This window comes from Dendropsophus ebraccatus, chromosome 6 (genome assembly GCF_027789765.1).
Source record: "Dendropsophus ebraccatus isolate aDenEbr1 chromosome 6, aDenEbr1.pat, whole genome shotgun sequence".
NCBI classification, from domain to species: domain Eukaryota; kingdom Metazoa; phylum Chordata; class Amphibia; order Anura; family Hylidae; genus Dendropsophus; species Dendropsophus ebraccatus.
The window spans coordinates 141,133,178-141,158,421 of record NC_091459.1 but is presented as its reverse complement, the minus strand read 5'-3'; the positions used below and the strand labels follow the sequence as shown (position 1 = coordinate 141,158,421).

At 44.2% G+C, this 25,244-nt stretch overlaps 1 protein-coding gene across 5 annotated transcripts in view; it reads right to left on the bottom strand.

The window, feature by feature from the left end:
- Positions 1-2,839: 2,839 nt before the first annotated feature.
- Positions 2,840-25,244, bottom strand: part of CYRIA (CYFIP related Rac1 interactor A) — a 55,672-nt gene continuing 33,267 nt past the window's right edge. For 3 of the 5 annotated variants that reach the window (XM_069974096.1, XM_069974097.1, XM_069974098.1), the window contains exons 3-12: positions 17,521-17,600; positions 11,749-11,870; positions 10,564-10,669; positions 9,867-10,003; positions 8,556-8,633; positions 7,953-8,069; positions 7,790-7,869; positions 7,406-7,532; positions 6,667-6,737; positions 2,840-4,736 (exon numbers count right to left, since the gene is read on the bottom strand). In XM_069974096.1, coding sequence (XP_069830197.1) covers positions 4,673-4,736; positions 6,667-6,737; positions 7,406-7,532; positions 7,790-7,869; positions 7,953-8,069; positions 8,556-8,633; positions 9,867-10,003; positions 10,564-10,669; positions 11,749-11,870; positions 17,521-17,593 — 975 coding nt within the window. In that variant the 5' untranslated portion in view covers positions 17,594-17,600 and the 3' untranslated portion in view covers positions 2,840-4,672. Of the gene's footprint in view, positions 4,737-6,666; positions 6,738-7,405; positions 7,533-7,789; positions 7,870-7,952; positions 8,070-8,555; positions 8,634-9,866; positions 10,004-10,563; positions 10,670-11,748; positions 11,871-17,520; positions 17,601-17,788; positions 17,869-25,244 lie in introns of all 5 variants that reach the window. The other 2 variants (XM_069974099.1, XM_069974102.1) reach the window with 1 other exon arrangement.

Here is a 25,244-nt window from a genome sequence, read left to right as displayed (position 1 = left end):
ACTAAAGAATGAGGAGGTCTTACTTATGCCATAGTTTAAGAGGAAGGATGCTATACTAAACGTTGAGCTTTGCGTTTTAGGCCGCTTGGCAATATTAAGGCCACAAGGTCGAATAACCTTGACACAAAGTCAGGCCAGGGCTGGCAACCATAATACAGATGCAACAATACCAATATGTAATGGTTTGTATAAGGCCAGGGGGGAATCAGCTTTCTTCCAGAAACAGCACTAGTCTTGCCCACAGGCTGCATCTAATAGTGCAGCTCAGTCCAATTCACTCCATTCATGCAATACCGCCACTACCTGTGAAAAAGAAGGTCCTGGTCCTCAAAGAGAGTTATCTTTTTTTTCTCTAGTCTCAAATAAATGCTATAAAGTTAGGACAGGTATAAAGCATACCTGTCACAGTTCAGTCTTATAAACTTCGTTGTGCAAAAGTTCTGATTTATAGGGTTAGTGCGCAGAATGCACAAGGACATCAAAGAGCCATTAGAATGTATGTGGCCCAAAAAAAATGTTCACCGACCCATTGCAGCAGACTCTGTGCTGGGTTTTACGGCTCAGCAATAAAGATTAGACGTGACCTCGCTTGACACAAGATAGAAGTCATGTTCTGGATACTACAGATACACAATAGGTAAGAATGCAATTATATTAAGTTAAAAAAATCTGGCTCGGATGACCGGCTCTCTGTATCATCCATTTCACAAATCAGTACCAAAAAGGTTCTCCTAGACAAGGCATGATGCAGTCAGCTGGTATGCCCATATTGTATGGATACCCCATGAACGGTCTCACTTATATAGGGGCTGTAGAATATACTGACAGTTCCTGCTATAGATATAGCGGAACGTCTTAGCAGAACATCAGATGATCAGCTGATCACCAGGGGACCCGGTCTACTAAAAAGGGTCTGGTTTACAATGTAATGTATTTCACATATTTCCAGAGATATACCCATTAACAAAGCCATTCCCATAAAGGGCAGTAGTTCTGGTAGTAAGCTCCCAGGGTTCTAGAGTTTTCGATACCTCACAGAGGAATCATTACAGTCATCATTCCTTTTGTGATCAGATCAGTAATCAGCGGGCGTCCCTACCACAACTTCTCCTTTGCCATCCTCTCAGTAGTAATCCCAGCACATGATAAAAGTCACTGACCCAAACGTTACCTCTTACATGGCGGATATAAAGACATGAGCATCTATGGAGTGTAAGAGAGACAAGTGGATGTGTACTGACTTGTAGTGGTCATAACTAGGGATGAGGGAATATACAGTATTAGTGATGCTAAGCCCTGCCATCAGCTTGTCAGCCAGCTGCTTCTGAACTCTGCTCCGGGTGTCTGGAAAAGCTGGATGCAGTCCTGGGAAATTTCTCCAGCTTTTCCAGGCACCTGAAGCGGAGCTCAAAAGCAGCTTTTCGACAAGCCCTTCAATTGGCTAATACTGTATATTCACTCATCCCTAGTCATGACCATAATTCTAATTTTATAGATTATATAATGTATACTTCTATATATTTGTTATACAACATTGCCTTCATTAGAAATCTTCTGTCTACAGCTCCTATAGGTCTCCAGTAGTCATGCTCCCTTCTATCTTTGCTCTATACCTCGTCATCTGACATACGTATTTTATTTAAAGCTGTTCTAGACAGCCCGGGCTCATTAAGCGAATGAGGTTACAGGGCTCGATCAGTCACTGGATGGGTTGTGAGGTCCTATAAGACCTGAGGAGATGTGTAGGTGGTAAGGATTTGTCAATGGCTGATATTTGGCACCCCATGTAATAGCAATAGGTAGTATGAGACAGATAGAAGAATGACTGCAGGAGTAGACCAAATGTGTTCACTGTTACAGCCCTCTCCCACTATGACTGACAGCCAGAACAATCCTATATACTGCCATGCATACTTACTGTGGCACATGCCGAGCGAGCTTTCCACCTCTGTGTCTTCAATGACGGCATGCAAAATCGGTGGCAGTGAAAAAAGCTCAACATGCATGTGCTCTATAGAGGATGCATGTGCCCTATAGAGGATGCATTTGCCCTATAGAGGATGCATGTGCCCTATAGAGGATGCATGTGGCGTGTGTGGGATAATAACAGGCCTCAGAAAGCCCTGGCTGTCAAATATACGGGGAGAGGGTGGTGAATGAGTAAAGGCATTGCAGCCTTCAGTGCACCATCACGTCTTTTTGACCCTTCGGACTGCCAAATAAAATCAGCTTTTTAAGGTTCTAGACGACAGAGGTACTCACTGCCTTAAAAAGGTTGTCCACCCAAAACTTAACTTGTCCACAGGGTAGGGGACAAGTAAGAGGAGGTCCGACCTCTTTATCCTCTATGGAGCTGCCGCAAAGAGCAGAATATGGCGCTCTGCTCCTACCGGCAGCTCCATAGGAATGAGTAGAGCGGCGGGTCACGTGTTGCACCCACAGCTGTATTCATAACAAAAGGAACAGGGGGCTGATATGGAGGGGAATCGAGGTGGAGGTTTCCCAGACATAAGAACATGGCTGCTTTCTTCCAGAAACAGCACCTTCTCCAGTCCTCAGTTTGGGTGTGGGGGGGTTTTGCAGTTCAGATCCATTGAAGTAAATGGAGTTGAATTGTAATACCGCACACAACCTGAGGACAAATAGCTGTGATTTTTCTAATTCCAGATAACTCCTTTAATGTTATCAAGTTAAAAGCCCAGGTCAATAAACTCTCTAGTGTCACGGCAGGGTACACAGACACGGACTACAAACCTCATTACTATACCTGTTTTTAGCAGCAATAAAAAGAGCAGAGGAAGTGGAAGCCATACGGAAAGAAAACTAAAAACCGGGGAGGTCTATTACAATTGAGTTTATTTGGTACTGCAGTGGAGTAGCAATCAGGAGGTCTATAAAAGGGACTTCATAGATTGAGCATTAATATATAAGACCTGTGACTCTTTATACTGTATAGGGAGTGTTAACTCATGCTCTGTAACGGATACAATAGAAGCGGACATCTGTTAGCAGCACTGATCCACAATCAGACAACCTTCACGTCAAAACTGGCCACCAAAGAATAAGAATCTAGAATAAAAAAAGGGAAGGGGGGGGGGGGGGGGAGCATAAAAAGCCATTATGTTCTACAACGGGGGGAGTGAACGCAGACATCGAATGTCCCCAGTGCACACTTTCTTCTATAAATTTACCTGGCCTCAGCAAACTACTAAAGACGCTGAAAGAGCATTTTCTTATAATATTACATAAAAAAAAATCACCAGTAAGACTAAGGGGAAACCTTGGATTGTCCTCTAATGTCAAGTTGTTAAAACTCTGTATAACCGCCATTTCGGCTGCCACCCGGGTATCATGAGAATAGATAGGACTATTATTACAGCATCCGTATTACCGAAGTGACAGCTGTCCAGATGCACAAATACACTTATACAGGGGTCTATAGTAGAAAGGACCACTCGAGCATGCCCGCAGTCCGCCCAAACCCAAAGTCTCTGTGTTTGATTATCGGTGGTTGAAGTTGGATGCAGCCCTAGGGAGTCCGGGAAAACATGGATACAAGGTATGGCTGTATCTATGATTTTCAGGCAGCCCTAGGATTGCACCAATCAAATACAGAGACTTTCGGGTTTGGGCGGACTGCGGGCATGCTCGAGTCGTGCTCATCTCTCGTCTATAGTACACAACTGCATTACTGCTTCATATAAACTCCAGGTTGTATGCAGCCGCAATACTGCACCCATAGTATGGGAATGTACTGCACCATAGATATCCAATTTCACGTGGATCAGGAGGCATGCTCTCAATGGGATGTCCCATTATAGATATTCTCACCTATAATACTAAATAATAATTCTAGCACCATACAAGGGCACAGAGAGTGCCCACAGCTTCATAGTATGCACCACAGGGACTCCTATAGCTGCCCCCTGCCCCCACTTGTAAAGGATTTATTACTAAAGTGTAGAGAAGCTAAATGCTAAAGCTGTAATGGCAGGCATACTGGTTGTCACACTACAAGGATAATACCAATTCTATATATTTTCGATAGCCCAGTTGTAACAAGTTGATGATAAGGACTCCTTAGTTACTGGCGATTTTATTCTTTTTTTTTGGAGGGGGGAGGATGGTAGGGGGGAGAAATGCACTTTAAGGCCGCAGACACCGACATCGGAGATGAGACAAATATTATAATTAAAAAAAAAAAACAAAAAAAAAAACACAACAGTGCCTAAACTGCATCATTGGACAGACCGACAAGTAAAACACAATAGCGGATACAACCAATCAATTCACACATTTTTAAAGTATGGTTTAAGCACTTTGGTAAAGGAAAAAAAAAAAAAAAAACATACATTTGTTCAACTTGCAAATCCAAAAAAAAAAAAATTATTATAATAATAACAATAATAGTGTATGTAAATGTAAGGTTGTGCTAAATCAGTCAGATTAATAACCCTTCAGGAGGCAGGGGTAACGTGGCTGCCCGACACACCGAGGAGCTCGCCTGCCCCCCCAGAAGAGTTCAAGACAAGTATGTAAGTCTAAAGTTTCAGTGACGAAAAGGTAATGGCTATGTAAATACACATAAGTATTAACATCAATCTGTATTAAATTATGTAAACATATACATCTTCTGAGGTCAGTAAAAGAATCCTCTTCACGCGTAGGGGTTTTACTGAAGCATCGTCCGGATCTGTTTCGAAGTCGATTCGTCGTTCAGGTGCTTTGTGGTAAACCTGCAGCCAGTGAGAAAAAAAAAATTAAATAAGCCGGTTAACCGTGTGTATTTTATCTCTTCTTACAATACAGTGGGTATAAAAAGTATACACGCAACTGTGTAAAAAAATAAATAAATAACTGGATAAAATTTTGCACAATGGTGATATTGCCAAGAACTGGACGTCCCACAAAAATTGGTAAAAAGACAGAAGAAAATTGGTCCTGGAGGCTACAGCGACATTTACAGAGCTGCAGGAATTTCTGGCAAGTACAGGTTGTGTACTGCATGAGACAATAATCTCCTGTATTCTTACTACGTCTGGGCTGTGGGGTAGGGTGGCAGGACAGAATCCTTTTATTACAAAGAGATATATCCCAGACGGCTATGTTTTGCCAAAACCTACATCAAGTATGCCTAAAGCATGTAGGAAAACGTGTTATGGTCTGATGAGACCAAGGTTGAACTAAAAAGTGTATGTTTAGAGCAAAGCCACACTGCCATCACCAGAAGATTTTAAATGATAATTTTTCTGTGTGAATGGGGGCGATTGAAAAATCATTCCTGTGTTGTTGATCACATCTTTTAAGTTGACCCTAATATCATTGTTAAAGAGGACCTGTCACCCCCCATGCCGGGGTGACAGGCTTCTGACCCCCCGCTAGAGCCCCCTATACTTACCTGATCGCGCCGGGTCCCGCTTTTTGATCCGGTCCGGTGACGGAGATTTCAGCACCCGAAGCCCGGCGCGCGCGCTCCTGAGAAGAGTCCGATGCCCATAGAGAATCAATGGTGAGTCCGACGCTCCATTAATTCTCTATGAGCATCGGACTCATCTCAGGAGCGCACGCGTCGGGCTTTGGGTGCTGAAATCTCCGTCACCGGACCGGCTCAAGAAGCGGGACCCGACGCAATCAGTAAGTATAGGGGCTCTAGCGGGGGGTCGGAAGCCTGTCACCCCGGCACCGGGGGTGACAAGTTCCCTTTAATCGTTTGCTAAAAAACAAATGTATGTCGACATTGTTCCTCCTTTTGCTAGGATAAGGAGGAGTGAACGATCATAGTAACGATTGGCTATCATTCTTGTGTGTTATACTAAATGATTTCAGGTTGTTCTGCGATCGTTTATTGGCAAAAACGAAAAATTGCTTTGTCTAATAGGATCCTTAGAATGGCCTGGTTAGAGCCCAGACCTAAATCCAATACATGGGTGAGGCCCTATGAGTGGGCAAAATTGGCAGGCCTAGATGTGCCATGCTGATAGACTCCTACCCAAAAAGACTAAATAGTCTGATTTCAAAGGGAATTTTAAAGGATTAGTGTAAGGGTGTGCAGATTTATGCAACAAAATTACACCCCAAAACATTTCAGTTTGGTTTTCACATTGTAGGGGACATTACATCTGTACATTTTTACAGGGGTGTGTAGTCTTTTTATATCCACTGTAGGTGAAACCATAGAGAGGTAGAAGAGTGGTATCCTTTTATACTATGGCTGGACTATGAGATTCCCCATGCTAGCTTGGCAGTCTCCCCAAGGATGCAACTTTTTGTATCTCTACCTGGAACCACCCTGGCTCATCTATAGTAGTTATGTATTAGTTATGAATAAGCCAGCTTATGTAAACCAATTTCTGACTATGTTCTTTTGCTCAAGCTCTATCAATGCCCGACAACACAGTATGATCTGTGCCCCATCACCTACTGCCGGATATACAGTCCTCTATATTTACTCAGGAAGGTCAGCTGCAGGGAGTGATGCAGAAATAAAACCCACAAACTAGAGGGCAACTAGTGATCCAATAAAGCTGGCACTTTTTGTTCAGCTGAACCCAATAACGTTGGCATGTAACAGGGATAGGAACCCATCCCAGCTTATTTCTGTACCTTATAAGATCAATAGAAAAATACTTTCAATCATGAGAGATTTGTAAATTAGCTGCACCGTACCTGAGTGCATTTAATAGGCCTTCCACAGAATCTGGGGGTTGCTCTTTCAAAACCTTTATACAGCCTTTCATCTGCAGAGAAAAGAAATCAATGTCTCATTACTTAGAAAAAATAAGTGAATAAAAAAATATAATATAAATATTTTATGTTTATATTATAGTTTCTTTTAATGCAAAAGTGTTAAACATATTATTATTATTATTATATTTTTTATTACAATTTTTCACTATATAGGAGTGAAAAAATATTCTAATTAAAAGATATTATTATTATTATAATAATAATAATAATAATAATGTTTAACACTTTTGCATTAAAAGAAACTACCGCAGCAGAGTGAGCTATACATCGGCTATACAGCTGTGCAGCGGCCATCAACGGCAGAAAACTAGAACAAACCTTTTCTGCTAGGAAGCTGGCATACCTACATTATTAACCTCCCCCCAATGTTTAGAGAACGTGGGCGATCCTAATATGATTACCATATAAAGGGATACACAACCCTGTACATGTAGATGGTTTTCTACCGGAAAGACTTATTTTACAGAACTCACGCACAGCAGATATTACATCAACACCAGTAGATGGTGGAGACGTCTTCTCTTTACACTGCTGTGAGAGGAGGGAGGAGGAAAGTAACGGATGTCACATCAAAGTGCCAGACAAGTCCCAGGCAGCCTTGAGATGTGTCATTCACCGCTCTACACTACACAAAGAATACAGATGCTTGACGGCTTACATCCATCTTCGATGTCTTGCAGAATGCTCCTACTGGATGTACATGATCATAAAGAATTATAACGCCGACCATTACTCTCATACAGAACATGAGCGTGTCTTCGCTGGTGAACCGGCTCCTGTATTCTCTGGAGAGACAGCAAGGAGAAAAAGCAAATATATAAATACATGACATCAGAAGAACTTACTCATCTCTCACTACAGTCAAATATACCTACAATGTATGAAGTGGCCGCAGTAAGAAGCCCCCAAACCGCAGATGAAGCATTAGGCCATAACATTTACAGTATACTACTTTATAGATTCAGGCCCATGTGCATAGGGGCAGGCTGAACGTCCGGTGTGTGTCATACCCTATAAACATGGTATACGTATAATAACTTACGGTGTTTCAAGCATAACTTTGCAGACGCTGGCCATTGTACTTAAGCAATCTGTTGTGTTTTCAATTGGTAAAGTTTTGTTCTATAAAGGAAAGAAAAAGAATCATTTAAAAAAAAAAAAAACACACAATGTCTGACGTTCTATAAAATGTTCCGGAGCCTCACATCAGACACAAAACTGGTGGTGGCGTTGCTCAGTGTTTTCAGCATTGGCGTGGCTTCAGCGTAGAACAAGGACATCCTGTTCGCCATTTCATTGTTTACTTCATTTTCGATATCTAACTGTAACCAGGAAAAAGATGTAAGAATATAAAAAGTCATTAAACAACCCCCCACCCCACACACATCCTTGTCTAACATGTAGACCCAGGGTGGCAGACTCGGGCCCTCCAGCTGTTGCAAAACTACAATACCCATCATGCCTGGACAGCCAAAGCTTTAGCTATCCAGGCATGATGAGAATTGTAGTTTTGTAACATCTGGAGGGCCCGAAGCTGACAACTGTGATGTAGATGCTCCTGCCACTATGGATATGATCCCGCCAGGCTGGTTACATACACAAGCCCTATTGGACAAAAACGGGATGTGTGCACGGAACGGACCTCTCGTGCTTGTATCCTTAGTAATCCGAACTTCTGGCGGCAGGAGCGACTGCATGCAGATGCAGAAAACATGATGAGGGGTACCACTTAATTCTCTTACACCAGGACTATACGTTCATGATGCCAGACATAATCGATGAGTATTGTCTTCCCGTTATATACTCACATGCATGTTATTTATCCTGTTGCGACTTATCGTCCGCCTGTAGTAACTGAAGTCATTCTGGATTGCTGGATTTCTCATCTAGAAACAGATTAAACCATTTATGCAATGCTGCAAACATATCGCTGAGAGAGCGAGAAAGCTAGAAAGAGAGTGAGAAAGAAAGCGAAAAAGAGCAAAATAGAGCGAGAAAGAGAGAGAAAGATAGAGAGAAAGAGTGAGAAAGGGGGAGGGGGAAAAGAGCAAAAGAGCTAGAAAAAAAAGAGCGAGAAAGAGAAAAAGAGCGAGAAAGAGAAAAAGAGAGCGAGAAAGAGAAAAAGCGATAAAGAGAAAATGAGAGCGATAAAGAGAAAGAGAGCGAGAAAAAGAGCGCAAAAGAGTGATAAAGAGAAAAAGAGCGCAAAAGAGCGATAAAGAGAAAAAGAGCGCAAAAGAGTGAGAAAGAAAAAAAGAGCGCAAAAGAGTGAGAAAGAAAAAGAGCAAGAAAGAAAAAAGAGCGAGAAAAAAAACAAAAGAGCGAGAAAGAGCGAAAAAGAGCGAGAAAGAGAGAAAAAGAAGATAGAGAAAAATAGAGCGAGAGAAAAAGAGAAAGAGAGAGAGAAAGAGCGTGAAAGGTAGAAAGAGCGAGAGAAAGAGCGAGAAAGAAAAAAGAGAAAGATAGAAAGAGAGAGAGAGAATGAAAGAGAAAGAGAAAGAAAGAAAGAGAGAGCGAGAAAGAAAAAAGAGAAAAAGATAGAAAGAGAGAGAATGAAAGAAAGAGAGAGAATGAAAGAAAGAGAGAGAGAGAAAGAGAAAGAAAGAGAGAGAGAAAGAGCGAGAAAGAAAAAAGAAAGATAGAAAGAAAGAGAGAGAATGAAAGAGAAAAAGAAAGAGAGAAAGAAAGAAAGAGAGAGAGAGAGAATGAAAGAGAGAGAAAGAGAGAGAATGAAAGAGAGAGAAAGAGAGAGAGAGAATGAAAGAGAGAGAAAGAGAGAGAGAGAATGAAAGAGAGAGAGAAAGAATATAGAGAGGTACATCCCTTTAAGATTTTCACATCAATAGGTTCTAATGGAGCCATGTTACAGAGGGGTGGGACAGCCCACCTCCAGTGCCCGGGAATACACCGATGCCGTGAGCGGGAACTGGGCTGCAGTCTTTTTTTAAACAACCCCGCGCAAGCATCTATTGATGTAAAAATCATAAAGCCATGTACCTGATGGCACATTCGCTTTCAGTACTGGAAGACTGGAGATATTTTAAAGGAAATGATTTACAAATCTGTATAAAACTTTCTACCACCAGTTGATTTTAAAGGTTTGGTCACATTGCAGTTACCTTCAGTTCATCAAAGCGAAGTGTAAAGTGCAGAATTTCGGCGAACTCTTTAGCCAGGGCCTGCTCCCTCTCCAGGTGTTGTGTCGGCGTGTACGGCGGGCAGGTCAGAGACTCCAGTAAACTTTGCAAAGCTTTTTCTGTAAGAATAAAAAGGGTTTGAAATGGCAGCACATGAAAACCTCAATGGTTCGGGTGAATTCACACCGGGCAGATTTCTTGGCGAGATCGATTCCTTTCATCTTACTGGGGTCGGTCCGGAACGTTCTCACCTACTATAGTTTACAATAATTTTAAGTCATTCTAGTAAACAGACGGAAAACAGTCAGCCCCATGTAAATAATGGTTATAAAAGAAATAAAAGAAATCTGTGTGTGTGTCTCAGATCAAGCATGTCCTCCTCCTGGCTATCCTGTGCCTGGATGTAACTGGCTGCGGCACGGCTACAACCAGAGTCCCAGAACAGGGAGGTCGGATTACCTTCAGCTATCCCGTTACTTTCCAAGACGTATAGGTGTCAAAATTGGCGGGAAAAATATATATAAAACCTGTTTATTTTATATGAAAGTGGCGAGACTTCACGTTTAGGAAACTTAGTTGCAGCACATTCTCTGGCAGCAGAGAAGATGCAGAAGACTAGGCCAGGGGCTGCGGGCAGCCATACGTACAAGGTGAGGAGGAGGAGAAACAACATACTCACCAAGTCTTAGAGAAAATTCATAAAACCGTTTGAGCCGGACGACGAGAGGGCAGACGGCATTCCAGGCTTTTTCCTGAAGTTGGATGTCATTAGGATTTTGTATAGCCTAAAATATACAGAATGTAGAAGTCTTGAAGGGGTAGTTGACAAATTTTTCCTTTCTTTTAAATCAACTGGTGCCAAAAAATGTCAGAGATTTGTCATTTACTTTTATTAAAAAATGTTGTCTTCCAGTACTTATCAGCTGCTGTATGTCCTACAGGAAGTGGTGGATTCTCTCCAGTCTGACACAGTGCTCTCTGCTGCCACCTCTGTCCATGTCAGGAACTGTCCACAGCAGCAGCAAATCCCCATAGAAAACCTCTCCTGCTCTCCAGACTGGAAAGAATGTACCACTTTCTGCACAACATACAGCAGCTGATAAGTACTGGATAACTTTACATTTTAGTAGAAGTAAATTGGAAAATCACTGGCACTTTCTGTCACCAGTTGATTTGAAAGAAAACAATTTTTGTGAGCTACCCCTTTAATGATAAAGGGGTACTCCGGAGAAAAAAAAATGCTTTAAAATCCACTGGATTTATAAATTACTTCTATTAAAAAATCCCCAGTCTTCCAGTATTTATTAGCTGCTGCATGTCCTGCAGGAAGTGGTGTATTCTTTCCAGTGTGACACAGTGCTCTCTGCTGCCACTTCTGTCCATGTCAGGAACTGTCCAGAGCAGGAGAGGTTTTCTATGGGAATTTGCTGCTGCTGTGGACAGTTCCTGACATGGACAAAGGTGGCAGCAGAGAGAACTGTGTCAGACTGGAAAGAATACACCACCTCCAGTTGAGCATACAGCAGCTTATAAGTACTGGAAGACTGGAGATTTTTTAATAGAAGTAATTTACAAATCTTTATACCTTTCTGACACCCATTGATTTGTTTTATTTCTGTGTTGGTCTGAATATAGTTCTATGAGGGGTGCAGAAGTTGTGGCAGAATTACAACTAGGGGGTTCCAAACATGCGACCCTCCAGCTGTTGTAAACTACAAATTCCATCATGTCTGGACAACCAGAGTTAAAGCTTTGGCTTATCCAGGCATGATGGGAATTGTAGTTTTGCAATAGCTGGAGGGCTGAGTGCTTGACACCTATGTATTATACTTATATGTTATATAAAGGCAGGATGAGGCCGTACATCTCGTATCTCTTGTCCGGCTCCTTTGTACGCTTGCAGATCTGACAGGATGCTCTCGGATTCCTGCAGTACGGCGTTGACCTGGTTCCACACTTCTCTCTCACAATCCGTTGGTTGAGCATCTAGAACACAGATACAAGAATGTAAGAATACCACGGCAAAAAAAACTAAATATTCACATGCAAAAACAAAAGGGGGAAAAAAGGGGGGGGGGTGTTCACGCTGGACAGTAAAGATGCGAGAGCAGGAAGAGATTTTACTGCTGAAAATACAGGAAGTTAAAGGGGTACTCCAGCAATTTTTTTTCTTTCAAATCAACTGGTGTCAGAAAGTGCCAGAGATTTGTCATTTACTTCTATAAAAAAATCTCAAGTCTTCCCATACCTATCAGCTGCTGTATGTCCTGCATATCTATGTCTATGACATACAGCATGAATAAGGGTACTATTACACGGAATGATAATCGGCCCTATCTGGCCGATTATATTTCCGTGTAATAAACACAACGATCAGCCAATGACAACAATCACCGGCTGACCACTGATATAGGTTTGGATCTATTATTGTCGGCCACAGACCGCGCATCGCTACGTGTAATAGCGGTGCACGGCCGGCGGCTGCTGATTTGCTAAGTGAATACATTACCTATCCATGGTCCAGGGCTCCTCCTGCGCTCTGCTTCTCCCTGGGTCAGTGATTGGCTGAGCGGCCTGTCAGCTGAGACAGGCCGCTCTGAAGCTGCAGCACACGGGACCCGGGGAGAAGCAGAGCGCAAGAGGAGCCCTGGACCATGGATAGGTAATGTCTAAAGTTTAAGCAAGGGCTGCAAGGACATCGGTAACGATGTCCCTGCAGCCCTTGTTAAACGATTATCTGGCCGTGAAATAGGCCCAGTGAACAAGCGCCAATTTAGCAGATCAGCGCTCGTTTACAGTTACTATTGGGCCCCTATCGGCCCGTGTAATAGGACCCTAACTCTCCGGCACTAGTTGATTTGAAAGAAAAAAAAAGTTTTGCTGGAGTTGCTCTTTAAACAATGATATTGATGGGAAAAACTGCAAATGTGCACCTGGTATAGAGTTATATCTCAGGTGGTGACAGATCACCGCGTTTACTAGGGGTTGATTTGATGTCGACCTTAGCATTTGTAATGTATGTTTTTATTTGTCATGTATAGTACTATATGTGTATGTATATACGCTCCATATAACTTCCATATAGGCTGCCCAGGAGCACAGAGCTCCCTCTCTATATGTAGTGTATATGGTGTATGGACCGGGGCATTGGCAGCAGGTTTAATCAGTGTATTGGATGGGGAGGGCACTGCAGGTCAGCTCCATACATTATATATGCAGGCCGCTCTATACTAATCTGATCTGGGCTGAATAAAAACAACATGTGTGATGAATCTACTCGGAGGGCTCGGCGGTGCTTTCTAGGACACGCTCTTGGCCCCTCTGGTGAAACACGCTATTTTTATTTTCTAAGAATCTTGCTTGGCTCCGCTGTGCTAGGAACAATTCAGGCATTCTGACAGGGACGCCTCTCAGGTAACATTGTCCGACCTGTACGGCTGCCAGGAACCTGGGACGGCTCGCTCCCAGCACATTACATGCCATTCTAGAGGCACAATCTATACATTACTAATCCGGGCTGTGCCAACACACAGTCCTGTGCTAAAGTCCTGATCAAACAGAACGTGTCTAATGCCCCCTCCAGTCCTGCTCTCCACTGTACGGCTATTCACGGTGGAAAGTTACCCAACATCTCGGCTACAGACTGGAACACATGCAATATTCTTCATGTATACGTCCATACATTATCTGGGGGGTACGTGTTAACAGGACGCACTCTGTGCCCTCTAAATACGCTGTATGAGGTTAGTAAGAGGGGGCTGCTCTCTCACTGAAACAGCGCCGCTCTTGTCTTGGTTTGGCAAATTGAGATGTAATACCAGATACAGCCACTGGGCAAGAGGGTGCAGTTTTTTTTTTCTCCCTGGCAATTTATAGACAAGCGGGTGCCGCCTTTTAATATTGGGGCGGCCTCTGATTAGCTTAGGGGGTTATCTCCAGAATGCGGGGGAGAAGAGGAGAATGATTCACAGCCCTGCAGTCATCAGGTAAAGAGCTTTTGGGGCATTTCAGCAGGTTCATTGGGCAGAACATGCTGATAGTGCCCCTTCAAGTACTGACTATAAACTAAAAACTGTCAAATTATAAAGCCATATATCTCATAAATGGAAGAGCAGCGTATTCAGAAACTAACCAGGTCTCCCTAGGGTGCTCTATGGTAGTAGGGTTTAGGTTTTTTGGGGTCGGTCACAGGTTCTCTCTAATGGGGTACTTCAATATGGAATGACCTACAGGACAGAGGTGGGTTACTTAGCTCGAGATCAAGAGGGTCCCTGTGCCTGGACATCACCTATCCTGTGAGCCTGGACATCACCTATCCTGTGAGCCTGGACATCACCTATCCTGTGAGCCTGGACATCACCTATCCTGTGAGCCTGGACATCACCTATCCTGTGAGCCTGGACATCACCTATCCTGTGAGCCTGGACATCACCTATCCTGTGAGCCTGGACATCACCTATCCTGTGAGCCTGGACATCACCTATCCTGTGAGCCTGGACATCACCTATCCTGTGAGCCTGGACATCACCTATCCTGTGAGCCTGGACATCCCCTATCCTGTGTGCCTGGACATCACCTATCCTGTGTGCCTGGACATCACCTATCCTGTGAGCAGGTATTATTACATTGAGGTGACATTACAGTCTTCCCATTAATTTCAGAGTCAAGGTATTACCCCCAGGACAGTCCACAGAGGAGAGAATATATGGACTGTGTGTAAATGAGAAGGTGTATGCAAAGTCTGAGCAAAATAACACAGAAGAAATCAATGGCAACAGAAGGCAAAACATTTCAAAATCCATGATTCAGGTGAACACTGAAAACATCAGAGACGTTGTGGACACAGAACAATGATAAAGCTGCGGTCATTCCCTATACAAGTCATGCAACGTGTTAGACGTGCAGGTTAGTGAGGAGGCATGCAAAGGGTTAACAGACGTAAACTCATTTATTTCCCCAGTCTGCGTCAGGCGAGCTCACCCTAAAAACACATAAGTGAAAGGACAGGACACGGATAGAGAGCATATCCTCTTATGTGTCACCCGTCACCTCTACTGACATATCTGTTTAGTAACAATCCTGCAAGGCTCTCTGCATTCTGCCCCTGTAAATGTATGAATAAACGTTATCATTGCCCAAAACGATGGCGTCTGACCCTGCTGAACGCGGACTCTTAGCTTGGACAGAAGTCGGGATGTGAAAGGACACACCCCCTGACCTTTAATGGTAACACCCAGTTGTCAATTTAGTCATACATTTTCAGAGAACTATTTATTGGTACAACTCCAGGATTGATATTTCTGACTAATATTATTCTAATATTTCATACTAGACTGGGTTCACACTGCGATTTTGTAATCCATTTTAAGGAAAAAAACAAAACATGAAAATCAGATGCATTTGTGTGCATCAGTTTTCATTGACTTCCATTATATATATAAAAAAAAAAGGATAAAAAAACATCCTTTTTAGTGTACACAAAAACACGGTCAACCACATTTTCATATACGCTAAAACAAAAGCGCTTTGATCCTTTTTTTTTTTTTAAGCCGGGCGCGCTGAGATGAGTCCGACGCCGATGGAGAATGAATGGAGCCGTCATTCTCTATCGGCGTGGGACTTAGCAGCGCACGCCCGGCTTCAGACAGGGATATTTCCGTCCAGGAGCGGGACCTGGCAAGATGGGGTAAGTATCCGGGGCTCTAGCGGGGGGTTGGGCGGCCCTCACCCCGGCACGGGGGTGACAGGTTCCCTTTAAACGTTTCTTTTTATAATGGAAGTCAATGAAAAAATGGATTAAAATGGATCCAAAATGCATTCGTCTTCTCATCCGTTTTTTTTTTTGCACAAAACGGGTGAAAAAAATTGGATTGCAAAAACGCAGTGTGAACTGAGGGATCGTCCAGGCTTTAAAAAAAAAACCTGGCCGTTACCTTTCAGAAACAGCTCCTCTCCTGTCCTTAGGGTGTGTGGTCACTACAATGGGACTGAGCTGCAAAACCACATTCAAACTGTGGACAGAGAGTGGCGCTGTTTTTGCAAATGCAAGTCCCACTGCTTTTTCTAATTCTGGATAACCCCTTTAAAGCATCCTGCTCAGCTGTTTCTGGCTTCTTGGGCATCACTGACTGCTTCAAGCAGGCCAGGGAAGGGGGGATAACATAATGCGAGCTAGGTGTGGCTCCCAGACTATCACATGTATAGCATAGTCTCTGCATAAGCCATACATTTTGAGACAAGATAAGACCCCTTCAGCTTACCATAAAACAACATTCTGACCTAAAACAATAATCAACCTCCGCAATCCTCCTCCCCCCCCCCCCCTCCCCAATTAAAAAAAAATAATGAAGATTGTTAATAAACCAAGACAGGCAAGAAGAGATGTGCATGCAAAAACAGATTTGCAACAACTTAGAATCTGGGCATCCTTATCGCCCCTATAATTTGTAGGGTAGGGATACCAATGGCCGACCATGACGGTATACTTTTCTTGAAGGAGAACTCTGGGCAAATGTTAAAAATCAAGGGAGGGAAGGAGGCGGTGGGAAGATAACAATCAAGGGATACTTACCCATCCGAGTGCCCCTTTAGTGCCACTGTCCACAGTTACCCGCTGGTCTCCTGAATCTCCCAGCCCTGTAACTGAGGTGGGACACCTCGGCAATAACTGACTGAGCGCAGAGTTCCTGCCAGGTCCTTACTATGCAGGAAGCCAGGAGAAAAAAGGAGATCAGAGTCTGACAGTGGCGCTGCGGAGGGACAGGTAAGTATTCTTCGATTGTTATGTTTCCCACCACCCACTGCAATATGATTTATTTATTTTTTTACATTCTCCTTTATACAGGACAGTGACAAGTCCATGACCTGTGCCTCCCTAGCTTTTGCAAAAGTAAACCTCCTTTTTTTCCTAAACAGCCAAAGGCTATTAAGGCATTATGGGAAGTCTAGTCCTGCAATAGCCCTAGGGGCACAAGTTTTGGAAGTTTTAAAGGGGAACTATCAGCAGGTTGGACAAATCTAACCTGCTCATAGTCCCCTATTGTGCATGGGGTGTTAGGGATTAAGGCATGTCTGTTACCTTCCTCCTCGGCACCTTACCTGTGCAGCTAGCAGTGTGATCCTCAGTCCACAGCACCATTAGGAGCACTGAGACGGCTCCTTCTCTGGGGCGGGGCAGTGGTCCTAATGGTGCTCCGGACCGAGGATTACACTGCTAACACAGGAACGGCACAGAGGAGAAAGGTAAGAGACATATCTTCCTCTTTGGCGCCCTGTGCACTATAGGAAACTATCAGCAGGTTAGATTCGTCTAACCAGCTGATAGTTTCCCTTTGAGGTGTAAACCAGTCAAGCATATATGATACCACTTATTTTTTCAATCCCTTTAAGAGTTTGATATCTCAGCCCCCTGGAAAACCTTCAATGTACATCAAGTGCAATTAAAAAATCAATATCCCCCTAAACCCAACCAGATTATCGGGAAGGGACCATCATAGTGGGTAAAGCCAGATTCCCATAAATTAGGTGATAAAATCATCATCTAGATTGTTTGCAAATCCTCAGAAGTCATGCAGCAGTCGACAAGCAACAGTGTTAGTAAAGAAATCATCACCGCCAAAGCAAGAGAGGTGCTCACTTTCAAAGTCAAGGAAAAAGTTTGGTCCCTGATCAAGCTCTGTGCATGTAAGAACTTTTAAAAGATTTCCCATTTGGCTCCTGAAAAAGGGGAAAAAAGAAAAAAAAAAGGAAAGAAGTGCTAAGTGTGTGAGATATAAAGTAACATGCAAGCAGGTGGCAGTCTCCAGTGCAGAGATGGCGGCTCCCGTCCTGGGTCAGCGGCTCGGCCCATGAAGGAAGAAGAGGATCAGCACCTATTGTCTTCAGACACTTATCATAAAACTTACTTTCAAAATCCAGGAAAAAATGTGGATAATTTTCTATTTCCCTGGTTAGCACTTTAAGAAGATTACCCATCCCAGCAAACCTGGTGGATATAATACAGAACAGTACACAATGATCAATACAGGGGTTAAAGGCAGCAAGCAGACCACATAATATATCCTAGAACACATCTACTTAAAGGGATTATTCAGGATTAGAAACACACGGCTGCTTTCTTCTGAACATAGCGCCATCCCTGTTCTCAGGTTGTGTGTGGCATCACAACATGCACAGTGCTGTTTCTGGAAGAATGCAGCTATGTTTCTCTAATCCTGTATAATCCCTTTAAAGGGGTTGTCTCATCAAGGATAACGGTGGCAGCTCCCATCCCACCTGGAAGACATGGCCCAACGTGGCTTAAAGTGGCCCCCTGGAGAGCAGACCGTATATATACTGGTGATGCCACTAGTGTCTCTGATAAGACAATCCTTTTAAATATGGATCCTACATCAGCTTGTTAGTTTGCATTTGCCATCCATGTTTCTGCCCTTTGCGTCTTCTTTCTGTAACCTCGGAGGTTATGGAGCATTATGATGGGCACCGCTGCATCTATTGTCCATCACACAACAGGAGGAGACAGAACACTTCTATAAGAGGTGACAACATGGCCAACAAGCATCCAGGATATCCCCCACAAACAGGAATAGCGCACATGAACATACCCCGAGACCTGGAGACATCAAACCAGGGTTCAGGGTACTTTTGGGGTAGTTGTCCCTTGTTGGTTAGAGAGATGGGTTAGGGCAGGAATAGGAAACCTGCCGCCCTCCAGCTGTTGCAAAACTACAATTCCCATCATACCTGGACATCCAGAAGATATGGCTATAGGCATGATGGGAACGCTAGCTTTGCAAAAGCTGGAGTGCTGAAGATTGACCATTAAAGGGGTACTCTGGCAAAAATCTTTTGCTTTCAAACTGGTTTAAGAAAGTTATATAGATGTGTAATTTACTTCTATTTCCAGTACTTATCAGCTGCTGTATGTCCTGCAGGAAGTGGTGTATACTTTCCAGTCTGACACGGTGCTCTCTGCTGCCACCTCTGTCCATGTCAGGAACTGTTGAGAGCAGGAGAGGTTTTCTATGGGGATTTGCTGCTGCTCTGGACAGTTCCTGACATGGACAGAGGTGGCAGCAGAGAGCACTGTGTCAGACTGGAGAGAATACACCACTTCCTGCAGGACATACAGCAGCTGATAAGTACTGGAAGGCTGGAGATTTTAAATAGAAGTAAATTACAAATCTATATAACATTCTAAAACCAGTTGATGGTGAAAGAAGATGATTTTCGCTGGAGTACCCCTTTAACTGGCTCTCATTGAGGAGATCAGTAGTATAAAGAAAAGCAATGGGGTATAATAATAAAAAAAAAAAAAAAAAGTCAGTACCCTAAACTCAAGCCGGGACCCCCTTTTTGTCAATAAATCCAACCAGAACCTTTTCTGCCTAAAATGGTAAGGTCCATGCTTTTATACCCATCGACTAGATATATGGAATTGGTACATCCCCAATGACAGCAATCTTACACAGTCCTCTAATACAGTCACTGGTTTGGTGAATGGGCGATGATAGTACCTATGACGGTGCAGAGTAATGTCGAGTGAACTTGCTTAAATGTTCAGGTTCGGCAACATTTTCTGAACCCGAACACTCGGCATTGGATTCCCTGTGGCTGGAGAAGTTGGATATCTATGGCTGTATCAGTGTTTTCCAGGACTCCATATGGCGGCATCCAACTTCTCCAGCCACCGAGAGTCAAATGCCAAGAGTTCGGGTTGGAGAATGTTGAGCAAACTTGCAGAACTTTTCAGGTTAAAAAACACCAGAGCGAGGTTACCCAAGTATAGACAATGGTTTTAGTCAGGATTTGAAAGTAACAAAAGTGCAAAACACTTCTCTATGGGATTGTCTGATAGTCCATCTCATAGAGGTGAATGGAGTCAAGCTTTAATATCAGGCACAGACCATGGACGTGTGACAGCTCCATGACCCCCAGCTGACCACCTATTACAGCTTTGCAGACTGCGAGGAGGGTTAAGATGAAAGCCGATAACCCGGATACTTCCAGCCTTTTCCAATAAAATCCCCCAAAACTTCCAGGGATGAAAAGGCAGTAGAGAGCGAGTGTATGTGAGGTTTTGTTTATTTTCCCCGTACGCTGCGGTCGCAGCAACGTCCCCGGCTTGTGCCACCATGAAAAGAAAAGGCCGGCGCTTGTCTGCCCGAGGAGACCTTGTTTTTATTTTCAGTTAATAAAGCCTGGCAATGTGTAACCGTATCTGAGCGGGGAAGGTGGCGAGGAGGATTTGTTTACTTCTCGGCAGCGCAGGATCTCCCGGGGGGCTCGCTGGTTATGTGATTAAGCCCAGTCATGTGAATTAAGGGCGCACGCTTGTTTAGGAAACGCTGGGCCCTTGTAAATGTAATAAACGTGTCCACATTACTGAGCAGACAGGAGCTGGAGACTGTGGCTTCCAGGCTTAACAAGAGGCCAGGACTCCCAGTCAATAAGCTTTTCTACCCGGCACTGGAGCGCGCGTCAGACCTCAGGAAAGATCATGTGCCCGCGGCTACCAACTCGGCAATCACTAATCCTCAGGCATTTCTGCTCATTTCTTACTTGTCAATAGATATATTAATAGGCCGGATGGACGCGGCTCCATATCCAGGCCCAGTATGTTAGTACATGCTATGTAAAAGTGCAAGGAAGACTACCGGTGTCTTTGCCTACTGAAGAGGGCATCAGAATATTATTTTCCCTAAAGAGACCGTCCATCTTTGGACAGAGTTTTTCAGTGCATTATGGGACTGGTAGTTTTGCAGCAGCAGGAGAGCAGTGCTATTAAAGGGGAAGTCCGGCAAAAATTGTTATTAAAGTATTGTATTGTCCCTCAAAAGTTATACAAATCACCAATATACACTTATTATGGGAAATCCACATAAAGTGCTTTTTTCCCTGCACTACTGGATCAAGGCTTCACTTCCTAGATAACACGGCGATGCCACTTCCTGGATAACACGGCGATGTCATTTCCTGGATAACACGGCGATGTCACTTCCTGGATAACACGGCGATGTCACTTCCTGGATAACACGGCGATGTCACTTCCTGGATAACACGGCGATGTCACTTCCTGGATAACACGGCGATGTCACTTCCTGGATAACACGGCGATGTCCCTTCCTGGATAACACGGCGATGTCCCTTCCTGGATAACACGGCGATGTCCCTTCCTGGATAACATGGCGATGTCACTTCCTGGATAACACGGCGATGTCCCTTCCTGGATAACACGGCGATGTCCCTTCCTGGATAACACGGCGATGTCACTTCCTGGATAACACGGCGATGTCCCTTCCTGGATAACACGGCGATGTCACTTCCTGGATAACATGGCGATGTCACTTCCTGGATAACACGGCGATGTCACTTCCTGGATAACACGGCGATGTCACGACCCAACTCCCAGAGCTGTGCGGGCTGTGGCTGCTGGAGAGGATGATGGCAGGGGGACACTGAGCATCCCTCTGCCATCATCCTCTCCAGCAGTCGCAGCCCGCACAGCTCTGGGAGTCGGGTCGTGACATCACCATGTTATCCAGGAAGTGACATCACCATGTTATCCAGGAAGTGACATCACCATGTTATCCAGGCAGTGACATCGCCATGTTATCCAGGAAGTGACATCGCCATGTTATCCAGGAAGTGACATCACCATGTTATCCAGGCAGTGACATCGCCATGTTATCCAGGAAGTGACATCGCCATGTTATCCAGGAAGTGACATCGCCATGTTATCCAGGAAATGACGCCTTGATGCAGTAATAAGTGCAGGGAAAGAAGCCCTTTATAAGCATTTCCTATAATAAGTGTATACTGTATTGGTGATTTATATAGCTTTTGGGGGACAATACAATACGTTAAAAATATTTTTGCTGGACCTCTCCTTTAAGTCAGGTATTACTTAAAACACACAGACAAATCATGCTTTCCTATTCCAGTACACCACAGGCCCCACTGCGGTTCCTTTCGGTCCCCTACTGCTCATCTCATTCCCCCAGCTTTTGAGAAGACACATTGCAGAGAGACCTACCCGCTCAGAGAGGTAATCTAAGAGGCCGCAAAAAAGGATTAATATGGGACCAAAAGGAACTGCAAGAGCACTGGAATAAGTAGGCATGACTTTCTTTTAATGGCTACCCCAGCAATACAGGAAAGAAAGAAAAAATTAAAAGGCGTATTCAAAGAAAAATTAGAGGTTGGACCCCACCTATGACAAAGCCATGGTATATCCCAGCGATATTCCTGGATTTCATAACATGGGGAAACCTCTTTAGAGTAATAAATGCCGGCATGACTCCTCATTGCCAGTATTACTCCCTCTTGTACACAGTGTAAAGAAAGGTTATTCGAGAACTGTTCGTAATGTACTTCTATTAAAAATCTCCAGTCTTCCAGTACTTATGAGCTGCTGTATGTCCTGCAGGAAGTGGTGTAGTCTTTCCAGTCTGACACTGTGCTCTCTGCTGCCACCTCTGTCCACATCAGAAACTGTCCAGCGACGTACAAATTCCCATTGAAACCTCTTCTGCTCTCCAGACTAGAAAGAATACAAAACTTCCTGCAGGACATACAGCAGCTGATAAGTATGGGCACCAGTTGCTTTGACTCTTTTTTTTTTTTTTTTTTTTTTTTTGCTGAAGTAAACCTAAAACTTGCCGTAAAAGGTGAAAGATTCATATCCTGAAAAGTAATTCCTATCATCCTAAAAGGCTTATTTCTCATCCAGTAATGGGCTTAGTGCAATGCTCCTCCATCATAAACATTAGCGGAGAGAAGCCGAGCACAAAGCTATAGATTGTATAAAGCCGGGCATTGTCCGGGAAAAGCAGCAAAGCTAAACACACACACATAAGCAGACATTGTGCAGCTGTTTTGACAACCCTGCAATGCTACTCGGTGGATTTCCTGAGAGGGAGACGCTTGCACCTCACTGACGGCCCTATAGCCATTCATCTGTGATCGTCTGCTGCCCCCTGCTGCTGGATGGAGGAAACTGCAAGAAACGTGAAGTGACCTGAGAATAGAAACCGAAGCTCTGTCCCTGGTGCTTACTGCCTGGGGGCCTGGAGAGGTCTCAGGACATAGGCCGAAAGATGGAAGAGGAACGAGAACACTGATCGCTCTGCCTCATCAGCCGCTTGTCACATAAATCTTTGATATAACAACATCAGTACAGTAAAGGCATCCATACAACAATGGTAAAAACATGGCTGAACCCATTGTTTTCAATAGGACCAGCTGACTGAATGTGTTTGGAGGCCTCCCGACTACTCCCTGACAGATGATGTTGGGGGAAGCAAGCATTGGGCATTGTTGCATTTCAAATGACCCACTTCTATTCTCAGAGACATAAACCGCTACCAGGGGAGTATGGCAGGGGATTACTTCTTCCATGATCCGAAGGGTACTATTACACTGAACGATAATCAGCCCAATCCGCCCGATTATCGTTCCGTGTAATAAACTGCAAACCGTATACATTACCTATCCATGCTGCAGGGCTCCTCTTGCGCTTTGCTTTTCCGCTGCGGCCAGTGATTGGCTGAGCACTGAAGCTGCAGCACACGGGACCGGGGGAGAAGGAGAGCGCAAGAGGAGCCCTGGACCATGGATAGGTAATGTATGCAGTTTAAGCAAGGGCTGCAAGGACATTGGTAACGATTTCCATGCCGCCCTTGTTAAACGATTATCGGGCCGTGTAATAGGCCCAGTAAATGAATGATGGTCAGAGCTCCCCTTCTCTGCCCAGGACACAGAGCATGCCCACAACACTCTCCTATAAAAGCAGGTCATCCACAGTCTATTTTTTTCTATGAATCAGGTTGGCTACTGTAAAGCTAATCTCTAAATGCTGTTAACACCCTCTCTAGCAATATAGCAGTCTTCTATTGACATGTGGAGAAAATATTCTATCATTGCAAAATAAAAATTGTGTGTGTGTAGTATCTAGTACAGTATCGTATCTATATTTCTCCCATCCAGGTTGAGGGTCCCTGCAGTTGATTTATAGGGGCCCTAAAGTCCTTTTGGATCAACAGTTATCACTAGGAATTAAATACTCAGAGTATACCGGTGGTCCTTAAAGTGTCACTGTCGTAGAGTTTTTTTTTGTTTTGTTTTTACAGAAATCAATAGTCCAGGCGATTTTAAGAAACTTTGTAATTGGGTTTATTAGGCAAATATGCCATTATCTGCGTCCAAAAAGCCTTTTTCCAGGTCCCCCCCCCTCCTCTCTCTCATCCACTCATTATCAGGAAATCTTGACTCTTTTACATCAGTCGGACCCTGTGTGTTTTATTGAGAGGGGAGGAGGGAGATTAGTCGCCAGCAGAGAACAAAAAGATTACACAGTGAAGTCCGTGCTGACTTCAGAGGAGATAGCTCGATAATGTAGCTGTAAATTAAAGGGGTAGTGCGGCACTCAGCAATTATTCACAGAATAACACACATTACAAAGTTATACAACTTTGTAATGTATGTTATGTCTGTGAATGGCCCCCTTCCCCGTGTCCCACCACCCCCGCCCGTGTACCCGGAAGTGTGGTGCATTATACATTACCTGATCCGTGTCGAGGGCCGTCCGCCATCTTGTGCCAAACGTCATCTTCGTACGGACGGCCGAGTCGCTGCCGCCCGTCCCACCCTCCGCCGCGTCACAACTGTGCTCAGCCGCGATTGGCTGAGCAGTTATGCTCAGCCAATCGCGGCTGAGTGGCTGATGACGCTGCAGAGGGCGGCCGGCATTCGGGACAGACGGAGCTGTTCGCCGGCCGCCCGAAGAAGACGTCACTCGCTGAAGATCGGAGACGGGTGTCGGCACGTGACAGGTGAGTATAGCGCACCACACTTCCGGGTACACAGGTGGGGGTGGTGGGACACGGGGAAGGGGGCCATTCACAGACATAACATACATTACAAAGTTGTATAACTTTGTAATGTGTGTTAGTCTGTGAATAATTCTTTACCGCCGCACTACCCCTTTAACTCTATGTTGTCCTGTTTTGGTGCCTCATCTCCCTCCACCCCTCCCCTCTCCATAGAGAACAATAAAGACAGGGGGGGGGGGGGGGGGAGAGCTTCATACTGCTTTTTACATAATAAAAATGCATCTTTCGGCTAATAAACCCAATTATAAAAGTTTTTTTTTTTTTTTTTTTTAAATCGCCTGTAGTATTGATTTCTGCAAAAAAAAAAAAAAAAATTAAATGACAGTGACACTTTAAGACCCAAGATATCACTGGAAGCGGCTCTTGCTGTAGCTTATGTACGGCCGACTCTCCTCAGGGATTCCTCCCTATCAGCTCAGGACACCCACGTGTTTGGAGAGATGCATCCTGAACCAGAAAACCCCTCTGT